The sequence below is a fragment of the Scophthalmus maximus genome, chromosome 3, assembly GCF_022379125.1.
Source record: "Scophthalmus maximus strain ysfricsl-2021 chromosome 3, ASM2237912v1, whole genome shotgun sequence".
In the NCBI taxonomy this organism is placed as follows: Eukaryota; Metazoa; Chordata; class Actinopteri; order Pleuronectiformes; family Scophthalmidae; genus Scophthalmus; species Scophthalmus maximus.
In genome coordinates, this window is record NC_061517.1 from 28,050,148 (window position 1) to 28,069,705 (window position 19,558).

At 43.8% G+C, this 19,558-nt stretch overlaps 1 protein-coding gene across 3 annotated transcripts; it reads left to right on the forward strand.

Annotated features, from left to right (window-relative positions):
• Positions 1-1,450: 1,450 nt before the first annotated feature.
• Positions 1,451-19,362, forward strand: LOC118317477 (myelin transcription factor 1). Of its 3 annotated transcripts, none has more exons than XM_035646213.2 (23): positions 1,451-1,772; positions 3,159-3,251; positions 4,656-4,710; positions 4,810-4,852; positions 4,943-5,011; positions 6,228-6,463; positions 7,750-8,931; positions 9,182-9,301; positions 9,678-9,768; positions 10,130-10,243; positions 10,374-10,591; positions 11,082-11,284; positions 12,022-12,237; positions 12,334-12,482; positions 13,069-13,131; positions 14,747-14,815; positions 15,337-15,399; positions 15,483-15,566; positions 16,061-16,282; positions 16,806-16,897; positions 17,172-17,275; positions 17,521-17,664; positions 18,274-19,362. In XM_035646213.2, exons 3-23 carry the CDS (start codon positions 4,656-4,658, stop codon positions 18,415-18,417), a joined length of 3,681 nt encoding a protein of 1,226 aa, XP_035502106.2. In that variant the 5' UTR covers positions 1,451-1,772; positions 3,159-3,251; the 3' UTR covers positions 18,418-19,362. The 3 variants fall into 3 exon arrangements, with proteins under 3 accessions (XP_035502106.2, XP_035502109.2, XP_035502107.2); XM_035646216.2 differs by having other exon boundaries at positions 4,946-5,011; XM_035646214.2 differs by lacking the exon at positions 1,451-1,772 and adding an exon at positions 1,789-1,946.
• The last annotated feature ends 196 nt before the right edge of the window (positions 19,363-19,558 follow it).

A 19,558-nucleotide genomic window follows, 5' to 3' on the forward strand; every position in this document is an offset into this window, starting at 1 on the left:
TGCAGAACAGCAGCAGGGATAGTGCATCACCCCGGTATACGCCACATTTGATGGTAACTTGTGCAATCAACTTCGAGTTGACCTTCCCATCAGGTATCCTTGGATCCTCAACACCTGATGCAGACCTTGTTGACCCAGGCGATGTCCGAGCCGGTATGGCACTTGCAATTGAGGTTCCAGCCCCCCACAACCCCTAAATGGATAATCGGTAGACGATAGATGGATGGATATATATATATATATATACTCTTTTTCTTCCTCTTCTTTCGTGATGAAAACCCGCCTAAAGATGTTCTACCACCACCAGCTGGTCTGACGTGATCCTCTCAGTGTCAGGCAAAGATGAGGAAGAGCTAAGTCATGTATGTATTTCTTTTGTATAAAGGAACAAGGTTTAATGATATTTCTGTTTTCATTTTATGAATATATGAATGACGTGAGAAAATAATAATCATACTGTCAATAATGGTGAAAGAATGAAATGACAATGAATGAAAACCATTTTATTAATATAATAATAATATTAATAATAATTTGACAATGAATAGAATTTCTATAGAGAATTATTTGATCACATTAGACCAAGTTAGACCGAGTGCACTTCCTGTTGTTTATCATTTCAATAGACTCAGATTACATCTGGAATTCAACCCAACATGATCTTTTATGGATGTGACATTTGTTATCATTTATAGGTTGTAGTTAATATCTGCTGTACAATTAATTTTTGTGTGTGTTTTGTTTGTTTTTTCCTATTATAGTAGTCCATTTTTGGCTTCCAACTTATTTGAGGGATTGTTTTGTGTTACAAAACGATCCTCAACTTTGTTTAGTTTTTTCCAGAATTCTGATGTATGTGTACTGACATATATATCATAAAATAAGTGATTAGTTGTTTTGTCTTCAGTCTGACAAAATTGTATGAAGTTTTTGCTGGAATAGATGATATATTTTTTATATTTTTATAATTTACATTTATAATTCTTTATGGTTAACAGGAAATATTTACTGAATGTATAAATGTAAATATTGCGGTCAACACAATATTGTCCATATGATAGTTTTTTTGTTTGTTTTTTGGGTGTCAAAGCATAATCTCACTGCTGTAAGAGTTTGTTGTCAATTGATTACATCATGATTACAAAGTAATATGAATGCAGGTATGAGGTATGAAGAACCTCCGGGATTCTGGAACTTTTAAACATGATTTTGTCCATTTAAGTTGAAAGTATAATTCACATACCTACAGTCCAGTAAAGAGTAAAGTCCGATGGTGCCTTATGGTTCATTTAGGTACCAGCTGGCAATGTGAAATACTACTACTACTGCTATAACTGCATGGCAGTAGCACTACCTGCACTACCCGCCCCCTCAGCTGGTTTTGGGTTACTGGGTGTTCTCTCCAGCAGTGTGTCTGGTGACACTCTGCTCCACACCTCGCTCTCCATCTGCTCGCCGCCGCCACCAGGAGTCCGCGGACCGGGCGAGCGTCAGCTGGCTGCAGCGCCGCTGCGCTCCTGCAGGGGGCAGTGCAGCGGCGGCTTCTGTCCATGGTGCTGAACATTCGTCTGGCTCTGTCCGGGGTGCTGAACGGCTCAGGGGTACCGGGCTCGGCCTTGAAGCTGCTGCCGCCGCACCGATTCCGTCCGTCCTGCCGGGATCCGCCGCCGCATCGTGCCCCTTGTCGCCGCTGCGTGTTCCCGTGGCCGTCCGTGCGCCGGAGCGGAGATGTCGGAGCGGAGGGGGAGGGGAGGGCAGTAGTCTGAGCGGAGGTAAGGCTTTATGTGGCTCTGACAAAGAGCACGAAGCGTATTCACTCGTCGGTATCCCCCCGGACCCCGGCCGCTGCAGGCCCGACGGTGGATCCACACCGAGCAGGGAGGACGTGCGCGGCGAGGCGACGCGTACCGGAGCGCGTCGTGCGCGTCAGCGGGCTTTCCCTTCGGGTCGGTACCAATGTGCTTTTAACCCGATTATTACCGAGGCTCGTCACTGCCAGCGCCTACAATGGCGACCCGGTGGTGTCGACACGGCCCGTGTGCTAAACCGATCACGGAGGCTTTAGTGGGTTGTGTTGTTCTGTCCGCGTGCCAGTGAGGAGGAGGAGGAGGAGGAGGAGGAGGAGAGAGGCCTCGTCCTGGTGGAGAGCCTGGCCTACATCCCGCTGTCACCGCCGCTCCGGTGTCCATGCTCAGTGTGTGTGTGTGTCTGTGTGCGTGTGTGTGCGTGTTCAGTGTGTGTGTGTGTATGTGTGTGTGTCCGTGCTCAGTGTGTGTGCGTGCGTGTGCGTGTGTGTGTGTGTGTGTGTGTGTGTGCGTGTGTGCGTGTTTGTGTCTGTGTGTTTGTGTGTGTGCGTGTGTGTGTTTGTGTGTGTGTGTTTGTGTGTGTGTCCGTGCTCAGTGTGTGCGTGTGCGTGTGTGTGTGTGTGTGCGTGCGTGTTTGTGTGTGTGTGTTTGTGTGTGTTTGTGCGTGTGTTTGTGTGTGTGCGTGTGTGTGTGTGGGTGTGTTTGTTTGTGTGTGTGTGTGTGTGCGCGTGTGTGTGTGTGCGCGTGTGTGTGGTGAAATGCAGTCAGTACAGTACACACGCCGAGTGGCCTCCGCCGCCATGAAGTCCCTGTCAATCATCTCACCCTGTCCTCACCACTGCACATGGATTACATGTACATTGTACATAAGACGTTTCTATGTCTAATATCTGTAAAATACTATTGTTCGTGTTCGGATGTTTTCGATATCATATTCAATTATATGTTTTATTATGGTGTTACATTTCTTAGTTATGGGTTAGGGGGTTCACAAATAACTTATAAGTACTACACACAAAGATGTCACTTAAAAAATGAATTGTCCAAATGAACGCAGCGGGCAGAGATATTCTGACTTTTAGTCCCTTGTATTAGTCAAGCCTCCAAAAATCTCTCCTCGCCGTTGTTTTGAAGCATAGTCTTCGAGCCTGCGTTGAAGTTACCCCGATGACATCAGTGTGACATCACAGTGACCCGATGAGGGTTGTTCTCAGACAGAAGAGCTCCAACAATAACCACTTTGCTCGCTTGTATGAAGTCAGTGGATCTGCCCTCAGAGCATTTTTCATGTCTTCTAATAATTGTGTGAAAAATTCTCTTCCATCATTCTGTTGTCGTGTGTGTGTGTTTCAGGAAATGAACAGGAAATGAGGTCAAAAGTCACATACTGAGCCAGTGCACCAGGGGAGAGTGAATCACTGAGAGAAGACAAGCCTCAGCATTAAAGTACTCTATCTATCTATCTATCTATCTATCTATCTATCTATCTATCTATCTATATATGTATCTATGTATATATCTATGTATATATCTATCTGTCTATCTATCCATCTATCTATCTATTAATTTATATATCAATCTATCCATCTATCTATCTATTAATCTGTATATTAATATATCTATCTATCTATTAATCTATTAATTAATCTATCTATCTATCTATTGATCTATCTATTTATCGATCTATCTATCTATTTATCGATCTATCTATCTATCTATCTATCTATCTATCTATCTATCTATCTATCTATCTATCTATCTATCTATCTATTAATCTATTAATCAACCTATCTAGCTATCTATCTATTAATCTTTTAATCTATATATTAATCTATCTATCTATCTATCTATTAATCCATCTATTAATCTATTAATCTATCTATCTATCTATTAATCTCTCTCTCTATTAATCTATCTATCTATCTATCTATCCATCTGTCTATCTGTCTATATATCTATCTATCTATCTATCTATCAATCTCTTTGTCTATCTATCTATCTATCTATCTATCTATCTATCTATCTATCTTTCTCTATCTATCTATCTATCAATCCATCCATTCATCTGTCCATCCATCCATCCAACCATCTAGCCATCCATTAATCTATCTATCCAATCCAGCCACCCACCCATCCAGCCATCTATCCATCCATGCATTAATTTATCTATCCATCCACCCATCCAGCCAGCCATTTATCTATTCATCCATCCATCCATCCATCCATCCATTAATCTATCCATCCATCCAGCCATCGATCCATCCATCCATCCATCCATTAATCTATCCATCCATCCAGCTATCTATCCACCCATCAATTAATCCATCCAGCCATCTATCCATCCATCCATCCACCCATCCATCCATCCACCCATCCATTAATCTATCCATCCATCCAGCCATCGATCGATCCATCCATCCATCCATTAATCTATCCATCCATCCACCCATCTATCCACACATCCATTAATCCATCCAGACATCTATCCATCCATCCATCCATTAATCTATCCATCCATCCATCCATCCATCCACCCATCCATCCATCCATTAATCTATCCATCCATCCATCCATCCATCCATCCACCCACCCATCCATCCATCCATCCATCCATTAATCTATCCATCCATCCAGCCATCTATCCACCCATCCATTAATCCATCCAGCCATCTATCTATCCATCCATCCATCCACCCATCCATCCATCCATCCATCCATCCATCTATCTATCCATCCATACATTAATCTATCTATCCATCCATCCAGCCATCTATCCATCCATCCATCCATCTATCTATCACCAGTGCTGCACGTTACTTATGAGTCTTGCTCATGTCCCTCTATATTCAGATGAGCCAAGAAACTACAGAGACGCGAACACGAACCCGCTCCAAAGGCATCCGGGGTGAGTATAGACCCCCCCACACCCACACACACACGCACCATTTCCTTATCACACTTCTCATCTCATATGACTTGTATTCTCTCGCTGCCTACCGTTCAGTGTCGCCAGAACTCGTGGGACAGGAGATGAAGCCGGAGTTGAGGTCAGTGATCTAAAGCTTGAACAGCAGACTGTCAGTATCTATGACACGTCATGTGTGTATGAAGTGTGCATTTGTCTCACTGTGTGTCAGCAGCAGCTGTCCCACCCCTGGATGTGACGGCAAAGGCCACGTCAGTGGTAGATATTCCCGACACAGAAGGTAGGATTCATACAGTTCATCAAACGTTCTGCGAGGTAGCTCGTTACGATGAGCACAAAGCAAACAATTCATCCCAAGTCCCCTATAAAAAACCTCTGCCAACAGTCCGCATAGATTCAATGAAGCCTAATAGCTCAGCCTACAAATGCACAAATTAGGAAATCATAATCTCTACTGTAGAAGAATGATAGGTAGGTAGTACTATTAATATATTTATCTATCTATCTATCTATCTATCTATCTATCTATCTATCTATTAATCTATATATTAATCTATCTATCTATCTATCTATCTATCTATCTATCTATCTATATATGTATCTATGTGTATATATATATATATATATATATATATATATATATATATATATATATAAATTTATATATTAATCTATCCATCTATCTATCTATTAATCTATATATTAATATATCTATCTATCTATCTATTAATCTATTAATTAATCTATCTATCTATCTATTTATCTATATATCATGAAAAACACTATAGTGGATGGATAGTGAAATGATGGTAATGATGAGATACTAGCATTATAATTCTTCACTTCAAGCAGGTTCATATCATGTCATTGAAACGTTCTTGTGAGTAAAGAAGACGTCATTCAAACAATAATAGTGTAGTTTGGAAAAATAATGTGAAATGATAGCAACAAAAGAGTCAGGAGTTAGTAAACATGGAGTCCAAGTGGTGAGGGGTGTGTTAAAGTGATGTACCGTGCCTCAAAAAACTGATCGTTGATCTGCATAAAGCTGCAAAAGTTACAAAATGATTTCAAAGAGTTGAAATATTCATCAGTCCACAGTCGGACAATTGAAACCTTGACTCCAGAGACACAGAAGCAGAATGCCACACACGGGCACTATGTCGACGGCAGGGTGTCACAGAGGACGCTCCCGCTCTCAAAAAAAAGTTTTCCAAAGAGCAGCTCACACAGTGTTACACGGATAATGTTTTGTAGACTGATGACACTAAGGTAGAGTGAGTCATTCAGTCATTCCAAAGGGATCACTTATATACTTATATACTGCATCCTGTAGTCCTGCTAGCGTCATATCGAAGCAGCAACAGTCACTGCATCTCACATAGATGCAATGAATATTGATAATTGATCAATATTCATCAATTGTGCAGTTCCTAGTTAGTTATAAGGTCATAGGATGTAAGCCTTCACTGACGTACCGCTCCTGCTCTCCTCAGCGTACTGGGATGCCCGATTGTGAAGAAGAGGAAGCTGGAAGAGGCCGAGGCGGAGGAGAACCAGTCTGCTCCCAAAAGACGGAACCAGCCTGCAAAACAGGCAGCGGATGACGGCTTCACCGCAGAGAGTGAAGAAGAGGAGGAGCAGCAGAAGGAGGATGAAGAGGAGGATGAGGAGGAAGACCTCAAAGAGAAGAAAAAGCAAAAAACTAAATACAGGCCAGAGTTAGTACAAAGTGAGTGAAACCAGAAGAGTTACCATGAACAACTGCCTCTACAGTACAATACCAATGTGTCAACAATACTTCATTCTTTCATTCACATGACTTGTTAGATGCACTAAGAAATGAAACAATGTGCTCACTTAAAAGCTGAGCCAGTAGAACACTGGGACACAGTCAGTTTACAGCACAAAGCCTGAAACTGAAATTAGGGCTTTTCATTCCAATAATAACTCTAATAACAACTATGGATGCTCAATATCTCTGCAACTTTGGCAGCAAAGCCTTGTGCATGTCTCTGACGACCATCCATTCTCTTCATATCAGTCACAGTGCTAAGTGCAAACGAGACCAGCCAGCCAACCCAAATTTAAAGGTGACATATCATGCTCATATTCAGGTTCATACTTTTAATCTGGGTTGCCACTTGAAAAGGTTTACATGCTCCAATGTTCAGAAAAGACATCAGTGTCTCACTGCCCATTCCTGCAGCTCGTCTTTTCACCCTCTGTCTAAAACGCCTGATTTCATTTAGCCCCGCCTCCCGATAAACCCCAGTCTGCTCTGATTGGCCAGCTGTCACAGTCTTTTGTGAGATCCTCAGATTGAAGGCGGAGTTACCCCCAAATGATTCCAACTGTGACATCACAGTGGGAGAGAAATCTGACCCAGTAGTTCAGAGCCAGGCTGTAGGGTTTAGCCAGCTCACAAAAAACACTGGTTGTTTGTGGGCTGGCAGGTCCCACAGTTACACAACTTTATGTGCACAAACACTGAAAAAGTGATTTTTGCATAATATGTTTTGTGGATTTAATAATGGATTGAATATAAAAAAAATATGTAGACTGAGCACTGGCATTTGACCTCTGGTGAAAGGATTGTATTTATATAGATCTATTATAGTCTTATTGACCACTCAAAGCCCTTTACAGGACAAGTCACAGTCACACAGCGCTGCTGTTTACCTTCTGTCACATTCATACGCTGTCTAAAGAGCCGTCAGAGGCAATTCAGGGTTAAGTGTCTGGCTCAAGGACACTTCAGCATGCTGACTGGGGGAAGAGGGGATCGAACTGTCGACCTTTGGGTTAGTGGACGACCGTCTCTATCTCCTGAAAAGGGTTGTATAGATATATATGTTGAGTAGGAGTTGAGTATACCCATGAGAGACTGGAGTTGACTACTAAAACTAGCTTGCAGGCCAAACAAGGGTCTACCAGATCAGTCAGAATGTGTCCATAGATATGAGCAAGACATTTGTGACAATAACAATGACTTTCATTTGTACTTTGAATCCACAGCAGATTGCCCACTGTTAACAACAGAGGACACGGAAACGTCAGGAGTAGCAGTTTGTCTTCCTGCTGAAGAAGACGAGCATCAAAGTGTCACCTCGGAGACGCTGAGTGAAGCTGACAGTAAGAAGACTAGAGAGGACGTGGAGTTGGTAACACTCACTGAGGATCATCACCAGGAGGAAACACAGACGAAGGAGGAGGAGGGGGAGGAGGAAGGTCAGATGGTGCCAAAGGACCCCCCTTCAGAGCAACCTGAAGAAGAAACTGGGGTTCCTGAGCTTAAAATGACTAAAGAGGAGGAGGAAGAGGAAGCAGAAGAAGAAGAAAAAGAAGAGAAAGAGCAGCAAGAAAGGCAAGAGAATATTGTAGAGAGGAGGGAGGTAGAAAGACAGGTGATTAGTCAGGAAAACTCAGATCATCAGTACTCCAGTGGTGACTACAAACATCAGGCCAAAGAATCAAAAGAGGTGCAAAGTGAGCGGGAGGAACAAGAGGGGGAAGAGGAGGAAGGACAGGAAGAGGAAGAAGATGAAAAAGAGGAGAGGGAGGTCCTCCAAGAGGTTGATACTCCTTACACTTTGAGTCCATGCACTCAGGGATCAGAGGCCGAGGTGTCACTCAGGGAAGAAAAAGTCAGCACCCCCATGACTGAAGAAGATGAGGAGGATGAAGAGCAGGAGGAAGAAGAGGAGGAGAGAGACGAAGAGGAGGATGAGAGGCAGGGAAAGGAAGCAGGTGAAGTGGTGGTGGAGGAGGAAGAGGAGGACCGAGACTTCACCAAAGACTCTCCAACTACAGTAGTCATAGAAGTCCAGTCTGAGGAGGAGGAGGACGAGGATGAGGAGGAGGAGGAAGAGGAGGAGGAGGAGGAGGAGGAGGAGGAGGAGGAAGAGGAAGAGGAGGAGGAGGAGGAGGAGGAGGAGGAGGAGGAGGAGGAGGAGGAGGAAGAAGGAGAAGAGCAGGATCGTGTCTCAGAAGGCTCAGGAATTACCGACGACTCAGAGAACTGGGATATGACTCGAGGGAACCTGGGGCTGCTGGAGCAGGCCATCGCCCTGAAGGCGGAGGAGGTGCAGGGGGGAGGCGATGGGGGAGGGGAGGAGTACCACCCGTTCAGCAGCTGCAGCCGGAGCAGTGAGCCTGCGTCTGCAGCCGTGGCCCGCCGCTCTGCGCACTACAGCAAAGGTAAGTTCACGAGGTGCACATGCAGTGATGGACATGGTCCTATCAAGAATGCTATTACAGACATATATGATTTATATTCATATTTTATCTCATATCTAAATGATCTTGGTCTTGTTGATCCTTGTTGGATATTGAAGCTAGCATCAAGTCGATCAATACCAAATTAAATCTTTGTCACATGCACCTTGTGCAAATTCCTGACTCGCTTTGTCATTGCTGTTTTATCTAAATCACCCCCTCCTCCATTCAGAGAAGAAGGAAGTGAAGTGTCCCACCCCCGGCTGTGATGGGACGGGTCATGTGACAGGGCTGTACCCTCACCATCGCAGTCTGTCTGGATGTCCTCATAAAGACCGAATCCCCCCGGAGAGTGAGTACACGTCATCTGTCTTAACCACAGAGACTTCCAGTAGACACAGTACATGTCACCATGAATGTTAGTCAGCTAAAATACAATGTGTCCACGACTCTGTTTTATTTAGGTGTGAGAGGCAAGACCTGGTTATGTTTTGTTCTTTGGTAACTATCATTGGTACCGGTAATATTGTTACTTGTTGTACCACTACTACTTTCTTCTATTATAGAAAAAATAACTACTAATAATACTACTCTTGTTGCCCTTAACACTTTTTCAGCTACTGAGTGTGTCGCACAGCTCGTCCTTTTATAACTGTGGTGATGTGACAGCGTCTACAGCAAACTACAGAGACTGACCCGAGTGTGGTGTGTCTGTTGTGTGTCTGTAGTTCTGGCCATGCATGAGAACGTCTTGAAGTGTCCAACCCCTGGCTGCACAGGCCAAGGTCATGTCAACAGTAACCGCAACACACACCGCAGGTTAATAACACACCCACAGATGCAAACACAAACACAGACACAAACACAGAGTCGAGTCTGACCCAAGTGAACATAGTGGACGTAAGGTGCTCCAGTGACATCCCACGTGGAGGATAAGCAACATTTCAGTTTTCAATAATGGTCTATACTTTAGATTTGAAAGTATATTTGGAGTCCTGGAAGAATTGGCATGTGAATGATTGGAAATACAGATATGACGGAAGATATTAAGTGAAAGCTCAGGCTGGACCAATCTCTTCTAATATTACTAACACATACTGACTCTGAGCAATACGTGTTGACCTGTTCGTGACGATCGAATTCCATTCAACCCTAACATGAGGACATGTCTCCCCGTCAGTCTGTCCGGCTGCCCCATAGCAGCAGCAGTGAAACTCAACAAGAACCAGGACAAGCAGGTTCACCTCCAGGCTCCAGCCTCTGAAGCCTCTTCCAACTCTGACAGAGTGCTCAGGTGAGACAAGATGGCCTCCTAAATTTCTCCCTTGAGTGAGGCTATGTGAGGTTTTTTTCAAATCAGTTTTTTAATGAATCTACTGTATGTCCATGATAAAAACCTAACTACTGAACTACTTTTCCTCCAGGCCCATGTGTTTTGTGAAACAGCTGGAGATTCCTCAGTACGGCAGCTACCGGCCCAACACGGTGACCACCACCCCTCGAGCTAACCTGGCCAAGGAGCTGGAGAAATACTCCAAGGTGTCATTTGACTATGCAAGCTTTGATGTTCAGGTGTTTGGAAAGCGTATGCTCATTCCGAAGACACCCAGCAGCACTGAGACGTCACCGAAAGCCTTCAAACGTAAGACAATTTCAATTCCTAAGTGATTCATCAATAGGTAATGGTAAAAAAAAAAAAAGTGTATCCATGTATCCTCCTCTTCTTCCTCTTCATTGTTTAAACAAATCCTGGACATATTTTATCATTACACATTGTCACCATATCACAGTTCTCACAGTTCTCAGTCTTTCTCAAGATGGAACCTCACAAGGTCTAACAGAAACCAGGAACAAACAGAGGAAAACAAATAGAAGATACTTATGTTTTTAAGAAGCAGAAAAGGTAGTGCAGTGGTTACACTGGACCTTCACAGCACAGAGGTTCTGTACAGTATTCATACAAATCTCTAATTAAATCAATAATTATTCTGCATTGGAGTCATTGACTCATGTGTGTGCATTATCAACACGATTCATTAATTTGTGCACAGATTTCATTTCTACCAGTCTGGTGTTTGTCCCCACAGTGGTCTGCTTTGTCTCAGTAGATTCACTCTGCTCCTCCCCCACAGCTAAATCATTCCCTAAGGCCTCCTCCCCCAGTCACAGTGTGTCTGGGGGGTTTTCTAAGAGCGCCTCGTCCTCCAGTGGTTATGACTATAGCCAAGATGCAGAAGCAGCCCACATGGCAGCGACCGCCATCCTCAACCTGTCCACCCGCTGCTGGGAGAGGCCGGAGACTCTCAGCACCAAGCCCAGTGACCCCTGCGCCAAGGTACTGGGGCACCCTTGACACAGGTCCTACTGTCTGCACCACATCAGCACCATTGATGCACTCAGCATCGTGTTCTCATGATCTCATGTTCTCCTGATCTCATGATCTCATGATCTCATGATCTCGAGTTCTAGTGATCTCATGATCTTATGTTCTCATAATCTCCTGTTCTAGTGATCTCATGTTCTCATGTTCTCCTGATCTCCTGATCTCCTGATCTCATGTTCTAATGATCTCATGTTTTCATAATCTCATGTCCTCACGGTCTCATGATCTCATGTTCTAATGATCTCATGTTCTCATGTTCTCATTGTCTCATGTTCTCATAATCTCATGTTCTCACGGTCTCATGATCTCATGTTCTCACAATCTCATGTTCACATGATCTCATGTTCTCATGACCTCATGTTCTCATGTTCTCATGATCTCCTGTTCTCATGATCTCATATTGTTATGTTCTCATGATCTCCTGTTCTCATGGTCTCATGTTGTTATGTTCTCATGATCTCCTGTTCTCATGATCTCCTGTTCTCATGATCTCATGTTCTCATGATGTCATGATCTCATGTTGTTATGTTCTCATGATGTCATGATGTCATGTTCTCATGTTCTCCTTGAACTCATGTTCTCATGACCTTATGTTCTCATGATCTCATGTTCTCATAATCTCATGTTCTCATGTTCTCCCTGATCTCATGATCTCATGTTCTCATGTTCTCATGATCTGAATTCTGTAGGAATCGGACATTGAAGTAGATGAAAACGGAACTTTGGACCTCAGCATGAAGAAGACCAAGAGGGAGGGCATGCAGACCCCAGAGCCTTCATCCTCTTCATCGTCATCCTCTCAACACATTGGAGCCACCTTGTCTCAGGGCCACTCTCAGCCGGAGTGGGAGGGGCCTCTGGACTTTACAAAACCAAGTGGAGTCAAAGAGGAAGACCATGAAGAGGTAATGTACACTGGAGTCCGACCGATATATCAGTTGGCCAATAATATCGGCCGATATGAGCCTTTCACAGACATATCTGTTTTCACTTTTCATCAGGTGGAGTGTGCGGCTCCCTCATACACCTCATCTGATGGTGAGGAGGAGGATCAGGACACCCTGGAGGACAGGACGTACCCCGGGGAGGTCACCACCAGCAGCTTCAAGGTCAAGTTTCAGCCCAAAGACAGCAAAAAAGAGGTTCTCATGTAAGTGACAGCTTTTACCCTACTTCCATTCACAGCTGTTCCCCTTTTCAGTTCACTGTATTTACTTTAATTAGATGAGAGGTCTGGAACATTTTGATGAAAAGTATTAACATCACACAATCAGATTCAGTCAATGGTTCTGAAGCCCGGTGGGACAAGCGTCAGCCCTCAAGGACGACTGTGAGACGGTTAATCAAGCAATGAAGTAAACATTCATGTCCTATGAGTTACCATAAAATTACAATGAGTCCAGTTCTTGTGAACAGGATCCACAGCAACACGCAAGGTAAACTGGGAAGCTGATCTGACTCCGTATCTGACATGGCACTTAATAATACAGGAGCTCATAAGACGACCAAATAAGGACATGTCAGCCAAAGCTAATTAATACATTGCTATATTCTCAATGTACAGCACTTTTAACAAGTACACACAACATCCGACTCTGAAGTCAGACTTGAGTTGTGAGGTGATGTAAACCATCCAATGCATTTGGCCCTAGCACAGCAGTAGTTTTTCTGGCATGTCAGTGAAAGCACCATCTCCAAAGGAGGTGGACTGATCTGTGAGTGTGTCTTGGCTCTAGATGTCCCACCCCCGGCTGTGACGGCAGTGGACACATCACTGGCAACTATGCATCACATCGAAGGTAAGGGCTCCCCTCTGACTTGTAAAGGATGACCTCCTTTATTATCATATTAGTATGATATACAGGTGATGTGTTGATGTTGAAGTGTGATTTCATTTTGACCTCTGCTCCTTACTCTGATTCTGACTGGAGTCATGTGATGAGGAAAAAGAGAATGTTTCCAGTTTGAGTGCAGAGTTGAGCCACATTAGATTTCTGTCCACTTCTCGTCATCCAGCACCCACATCATACTGCATGTATTCATGTAGGTACACCTACTGTGAGTACTGGATCATAATCACAGATGGTTTGATAACAGGATACTGTGTAACTCAGTTGTGTGGTCAGGGAGCACGGGGGTAACAACTCTGTGTTTCAAATGGATGTAGAAATAAATCACACTATTTCTCTATTACTACGTATGTATTTAATAACTTCAATGGTACTCAGTAGAGCGTACACCGCTGCCAAGTCCAAACAGTCCCTTACATTTCATTCAAGCTGCACCAGATTGCATACACTCATAGACATCAAACCCACCAAGTATGCCTTGATTTTTCATCAAGACCCATAAACCATTCCTTGGGAAATTGTTGAAAATGTCACAAAAAAAGACGCCCAAAACATCTCTCAATGTTAAAAAGCGATCAAAAACCCCTGCATCCGCCCCTCTCACCAGCCAACAAACAGACGGGAGTGGAAACATGTCATTATTGGGTCACAAGAAAGGAACAATGGAAGTTTTTATTGGATTATTTATTTTAGATGACTTGCCTAATATGGAATACTGTTAATGTAGTTCCATGTTGTTCCACGGTTTTAATGTTTGACATTGTTGTTGTTGTAGTTGTTGTCGTGTTGGGTAGAAAATATGTGGGTAGAGGGCTGTTCCATTGTAGTTAGAACCATAGTTCATAGTCAGGTTGAATATGTGCTGGATGATTGAAAATGGACGCACTGTGTAATTTAGTTCCAATTCAAGTCTAAACTCGCATTTGTAACCTCCATGTTTCCTGTTCAGAACATTTAGACTATAACTCATGAACTGTAATATCTTAAGTGTTGACACGCAGCGGCGTCACCGTAGGTGTAATATGTTGGAAGTTGGAGTGCTGTCAGGTGTACAGGGATTGTTGGAGCACAATGTAAGCATTAGAAATACATTCTCTAAGTTCCTATATCATAAACCCAATTAAGGAGCAACTGAGCACGAAGATCAACCTCTTCTACACCTAAAGAGCTGCTACAAACATGCCCTGGTCTTTAGCTGTGTTTCTTGTGGTTGGGAGACTTTTGCGAATGGTGCTCAGACGACACTGGGAGCGGAACACGTTTCACCCTCATTCAAATGGTTGTTAGTGGTTGGTAGGGCTAGAAACGTGCTACACACACACACACACACACACACACACACACATTCATCCTTCATTGTGCTTCTGTTTTATTACACGACTATTACACGTCTTATAGCTCAGATAATGATGAGTCCTGTCCAACCTGACCTGTGTGTGTGCTGCCCAGTCCTGTCCTGGCTCAGTAGTCCAGGTCGGGCTCGGGCTCGTCCCTTCACTCATACTCACACATCCTGTTCACAGTCTGGTTTTCTGACTCTCTCTCTCTCTAATGTATCTTCCAGTCTGTCAGGCTGTCCTCTTGCTGATAAATCACTTCGGACCCTCATGGCTGCCCACACAGCTGAACTAAAGTATGTCTGCTTCCTCCTGTCTCTCACCTCCAACATGTTCACTGAACACTCAGTCTGCAGCATACGCTTCTGTCCCTACTCTCCTTCAAACACTGATATACAACAGTCATAACTTGCTGAATTTTCTACCCATTTTACAGCAGTTACATACATACTGTATGTATGTGTCTAATACTTCAGACAGTAGTAGTATAGTCACTTTGGTCACTTAAAAGAAGCATTAGTTATTATGACATACACATTTTAAAACAATTGAAAATAACTTTTCACCTGTGAGACGTTACCCCCTGTTGCTTGGATTTGGCATTTTTGTCATTAGAACATCAAAGTTTGGGATTTTTCTCCTGTCTGAACTGGTCAGACTCAGAACGCTGCTGAAATATGGCGGCAGGCAGCAGAGACGCGTCTCACAAACTGGATGTGGCATCTACGTGTATTTACTGTGACCTCATTTCAACCTAACCCAGTGTGTTGCGAATGAAAGCCTGTAAAGTGAAAGGGCGGCCGTGTGTGTGTCTCAGGTGTCCGACTCCAGGTTGTGATGGATCGGGCCACATCACTGGGAACTACGCCTCACACAGAAGGTAGGAGCTCTCGGCCTGTTTTCCAGAGTCGGTGACTCTGTTCCGACAGATGCTAACCCTCCTCCTCTCTGTTCCTCTCTCAGTTTGTCTGGATGCCCCAGAGCCAAGAAGAGCGGGGTCAAGTCAACCCCAACCAAGGACGATAAGGAAGACTCAGAGCTGTTGAGGTGAGTAACATTAGCTGAACACTAAGCACGCTCATTATTCGAATGATCCTTTATCCTTTCCTCTAGTCTAACCCAACAGGACACATATCATTTCTTGGTCCCAGCACCGGAGCTCCAGCCAAAGCCAAATTAAACTTTTTGTGGATCCAGAATTTGTGTGTGTCTTTATTTTAGGTATTATTCTTAAAGTATACCAAGGGGAACAATGTCTGAATAATCTTATTTTCATTAACTGAAGGATCTTATTGAAGGTTCATTGTGAATAACTCAGACACTCACCAGAGACATTTGTCTTTCCTGAAACATTCTGGGAGAAAGACCAAGTGCTTGCCGAATATGTTCCTGGTGATGTGTTCCTAATGTCTGCTTCACATTGGAATTCTCAAGCTAAAAGAGCAATTTGGGATTATGTGTCTATCTTTTGCTAACTTTACGACACCTCCACCTCAGCTCTCCCACAGTGAGTCCAACTAGTGTTCTCCTCCCGTCTCCAGGTGTCCAGTTCCTGGCTGCGATAGTCTGGGTCACATTAGTGGAAAGTACGCCACTCACCGCAGTGCCTATGGCTGTCCGCTGGCAGCGCGCCGGCAGAAGGAAGGTCTTCTTAATGGCACACCCTTCTCCTGGAAAGCATTCAAGACTGAGGGGCCCACCTGCCCAACGCCAGGCTGCGATGGCTCCGGCCATGCTAACGGCAGCTTCCTGACACACCGCAGGTATCCAGCATGTCTGACAGTCTCATCTCAAAGTGCATCAGTTTCAATCCATTGTAAACTTGTGTCCTGCAGATTACAAAGGACGCACATGAGCTACTGAGCCCCCCCCAAAACAATCCCCCCGCCTCACTTTAGGCCCTGGCAGACTGGAATTTGTACTTCAGTTGTTTACAATCAGATACAAAGCTTGTATGAATAACCTCAAATCACAATCTACAAAGGAAGCCCAGGAGTTTGTACAGAAAAAACTCAGATTGGGATTGGTTAATATTCCATAACAGAACTGGTTGGTATCTGGGATTAGGAAAAGAATGATGGCAAGGGCATTGGAGCAAAGAGATTCCCAGGTGCCTCTGTTTGGAGGCCCCCGATTATCCTCCACACAGCCCTATATCTTTGTACATCAGGACTGTTTTCTCTCACGATAGATAAATAACATATTTGCTCATATACAGTACAGGTGAAAGTAAATTGTGTGGTTTCCAAGGTGAATACACATGTTGCATCAGCTGCTTTATCTCAGTCTGTCAGGTTGTCCCAGAGCGTCGGCCAACAAGAAGAGAGCCAAGTTCCCTGGAGACGAGTATATTACTGCAAAGTTCAGAGCCAGCGATGGTAAGAGACAGTACTGTGTCCTCTGTCTAATAGTATGTCCCTATGTGTCCAACTATTGCTGCCAACACATTGGTTGGCGGTTTGATCCCAGCTTCCCCCAGTCTGCATGCCCATGTGTCAGGGGGCAAGACACTGAACCATTCACAGTGTATGAATGTGTGTGAATGTGACAAGAAAACCCTGTTGTCACTAGATGTAAATGCACCCCTGTTGGCACCAGAGTACCGGAGTAGACAGGACTGATTTACTGTTTGCTTACTGTGTGTTTGCTCAGTTCTGGATAACGATGAGGACATCAAGCAGCTCAACAAGGAGATCAATGAGCTGAGCGAGTCCAACTCAGAGATGGAGACGGACATGATGAACCTGCACACTCAGGTGAGATCAGCTGCTCAGCAGCACCATCCAGGAGACACTGCCATGTCACATGTGATGGGAGGCTGTTGGCTGTCGGTTGGAAATGTATCTGAGGCGATAACTGACTGAAGAGGCTCACAATGGTATCATTTTCCTGTCAAGATATGTCTGACAGCACATTAGACAAACTGTTAAGTCTTTCTGGTTCTCTGTCCGGTTCTCCGTGTTGATGGCTCTGGACCACTCTTTGTCTGTCTCCGCCTCAGATCTCTTCAATGGAGAAGAACCTGAAGACCATGGAGGAGGAGAACAAACAGATTGAGGAAAGGAACGAGACCTTGTTCCTGGAGCTATCTGGTCTGAGTCAGGCCCTGGTCCGCAGCCTGGCCAACATCCGCCTGCCAACCATGGTGAGTCCTGCCCCCTTCCATTCTACACTTACAGCCCTGGGGTATTGCAAGTAGCCTAGTTGCAATGACTGTGTTAGTGTAGTAGCTCAAATATATAGAAGCTGCAATATATATATATATATATATATATTTATATACCGCCATAACCAAGTGGCTGGCATAGTGTACAGGAACATCTGTGAGTATGGGCTGGAAGTCCCACGGTCGGAATGGAAGACACCTCCAAGGGATGTTGAGAATGACCGAGCTAAGATCCTGTGGGCTGCAGGGTCCAGACTGACAAACTGGAGATGTTTAACCAGCCAGACATCGTGGTGGTCGACAAACAGCAGAAGGAGGCGGAGGTGACAGATGTAGCAACCCCGAGTGACAGCATCATCAAGAAGAAGGAACACGAGAAGATCGAAAAATACCAAGGGGCTGAAAGGAGCTAGAAAAGATGTGGAAAGTGAAGGCAACCGTGGTGCCAGTAGTAACTGGAGCACAATGGGCTGTGACCCCCAAACTGACAGAGTTCAGGATATTTGAAACAGTAGAAAATTGTCCAACAACTTCCTACCACCATTTCAACCTGTGATTTCTGACTTTTATACTTGTGTGTGTGTTCAGCAGGAGCCGCTGTCCGAGCAGAACTTTGACAGCTACGTGGACACGCTGACTCACATGTTCACCAACAAAGACTGCTACCAGAACCCTGAGAACCGGGCTCTCCTGGAGTCCATCAATCAGGCCGTGAAGGGCATAGAGGTGTGACGTGAAGGACGGGAGGGGGGGGACAGAGGGCGCACGCATTGCAGTGACAACACCACTCTTTCTTTCCATACCTTTTAGATATTGTATGTAATTAATTCTTCTCATTTGGAACTTTGTCATCTGTTCTTTGCATTTGTTTCCTGTTTGCATGTTGTTTTACAACGGTACGAGTGTGAACAGCTTAGAGCGTGGATGTGAAATGTGTGTTTGCACACTTGAGTCAAAATCAAACAGACGGACGGGCATGGAGCGGTCCACAGCCCGAGTTAGTTAGTGAACATATCCTGTCTCCACGCAGTGATGTCGATAGTATTCTATATGAGCATAGTGATGTTGCACCTCCAGGAATAGTGTGTAGATTCATTCTTACAATTGCTGTGTAACTATTTAAGTCCTTTGCAAATGTTGATTTATTAACTTATTTACTCATGTCCACTGTACTATATTTATGTTGACTTATTTATTATACATTATCTATTTATTAAGTTTTATTTTTTTTCATTTCAAAATGCTACCTGAGAAGATTTTAAACAGTAACCATGAGAAGGTAATCATTTCCTCTGCATTGTTGAACAAAGAGGAGATATTTTAAGATATCAAGTATGAATTGTTTTATATATCTTATTATTTATTTAAAATACAGGGATCTTTTGAAGTGCAAATATTTTGTAACTGAAAGTTTTTAATAATTTTCTAAATATTTTTTTTGGTGCTTATGTTTATATGATTTTCCTTTTTATTTCCACAAACTATTTTCAGTACATTGCAATACACTGTGAATATTGAGCTGCACATATTTGGTGATTATTTGGTGATGAAGAACAAAGTGATGGTGAATATTTATTTTGTATCGTCTATGTGTTAATGATGACTGTGTATGGATTAGTCTTTAAGTTGCTCTCGAAATAAAGGTTAACCCTCAGTGCACGTGGATTGGATCCATCATGTTTTTGTGTCTCTTGTACATACTTTTATTTTCAGACTCAGGACTGTTTGATACAACAAGCTACTGTACCTGCAGGTCTTGATGGGTGTTCCTGATCTGGACTGGTGGGGACTAATTTTTGTGCATTGATTTGAGAGTGAAGGACAGCCTGTGTTGCCTGATCCCACAGAAGAGCTTCTGTAGCACAAATTGCTG

Coding starts and splice junctions, on each gene's coding strand:
- LOC118317477 (XM_035646213.2), top strand. CDS start 4,656: ATGAGCCAAGAAACTACAGAGACGCGAACACGAACCCGCTCCAAAGGC. Junction 9,302..9,677: donor AGACCGAATCCCCCCGGAGA/GTGAGTACACGT, acceptor GTGTGTCTGTAG/TTCTGGCCATGCATGAGAAC. Junction 13,132..14,746: donor AACTATGCATCACATCGAAG/GTAAGGGCTCCC, acceptor TGTATCTTCCAG/TCTGTCAGGCTGTCCTCTTG.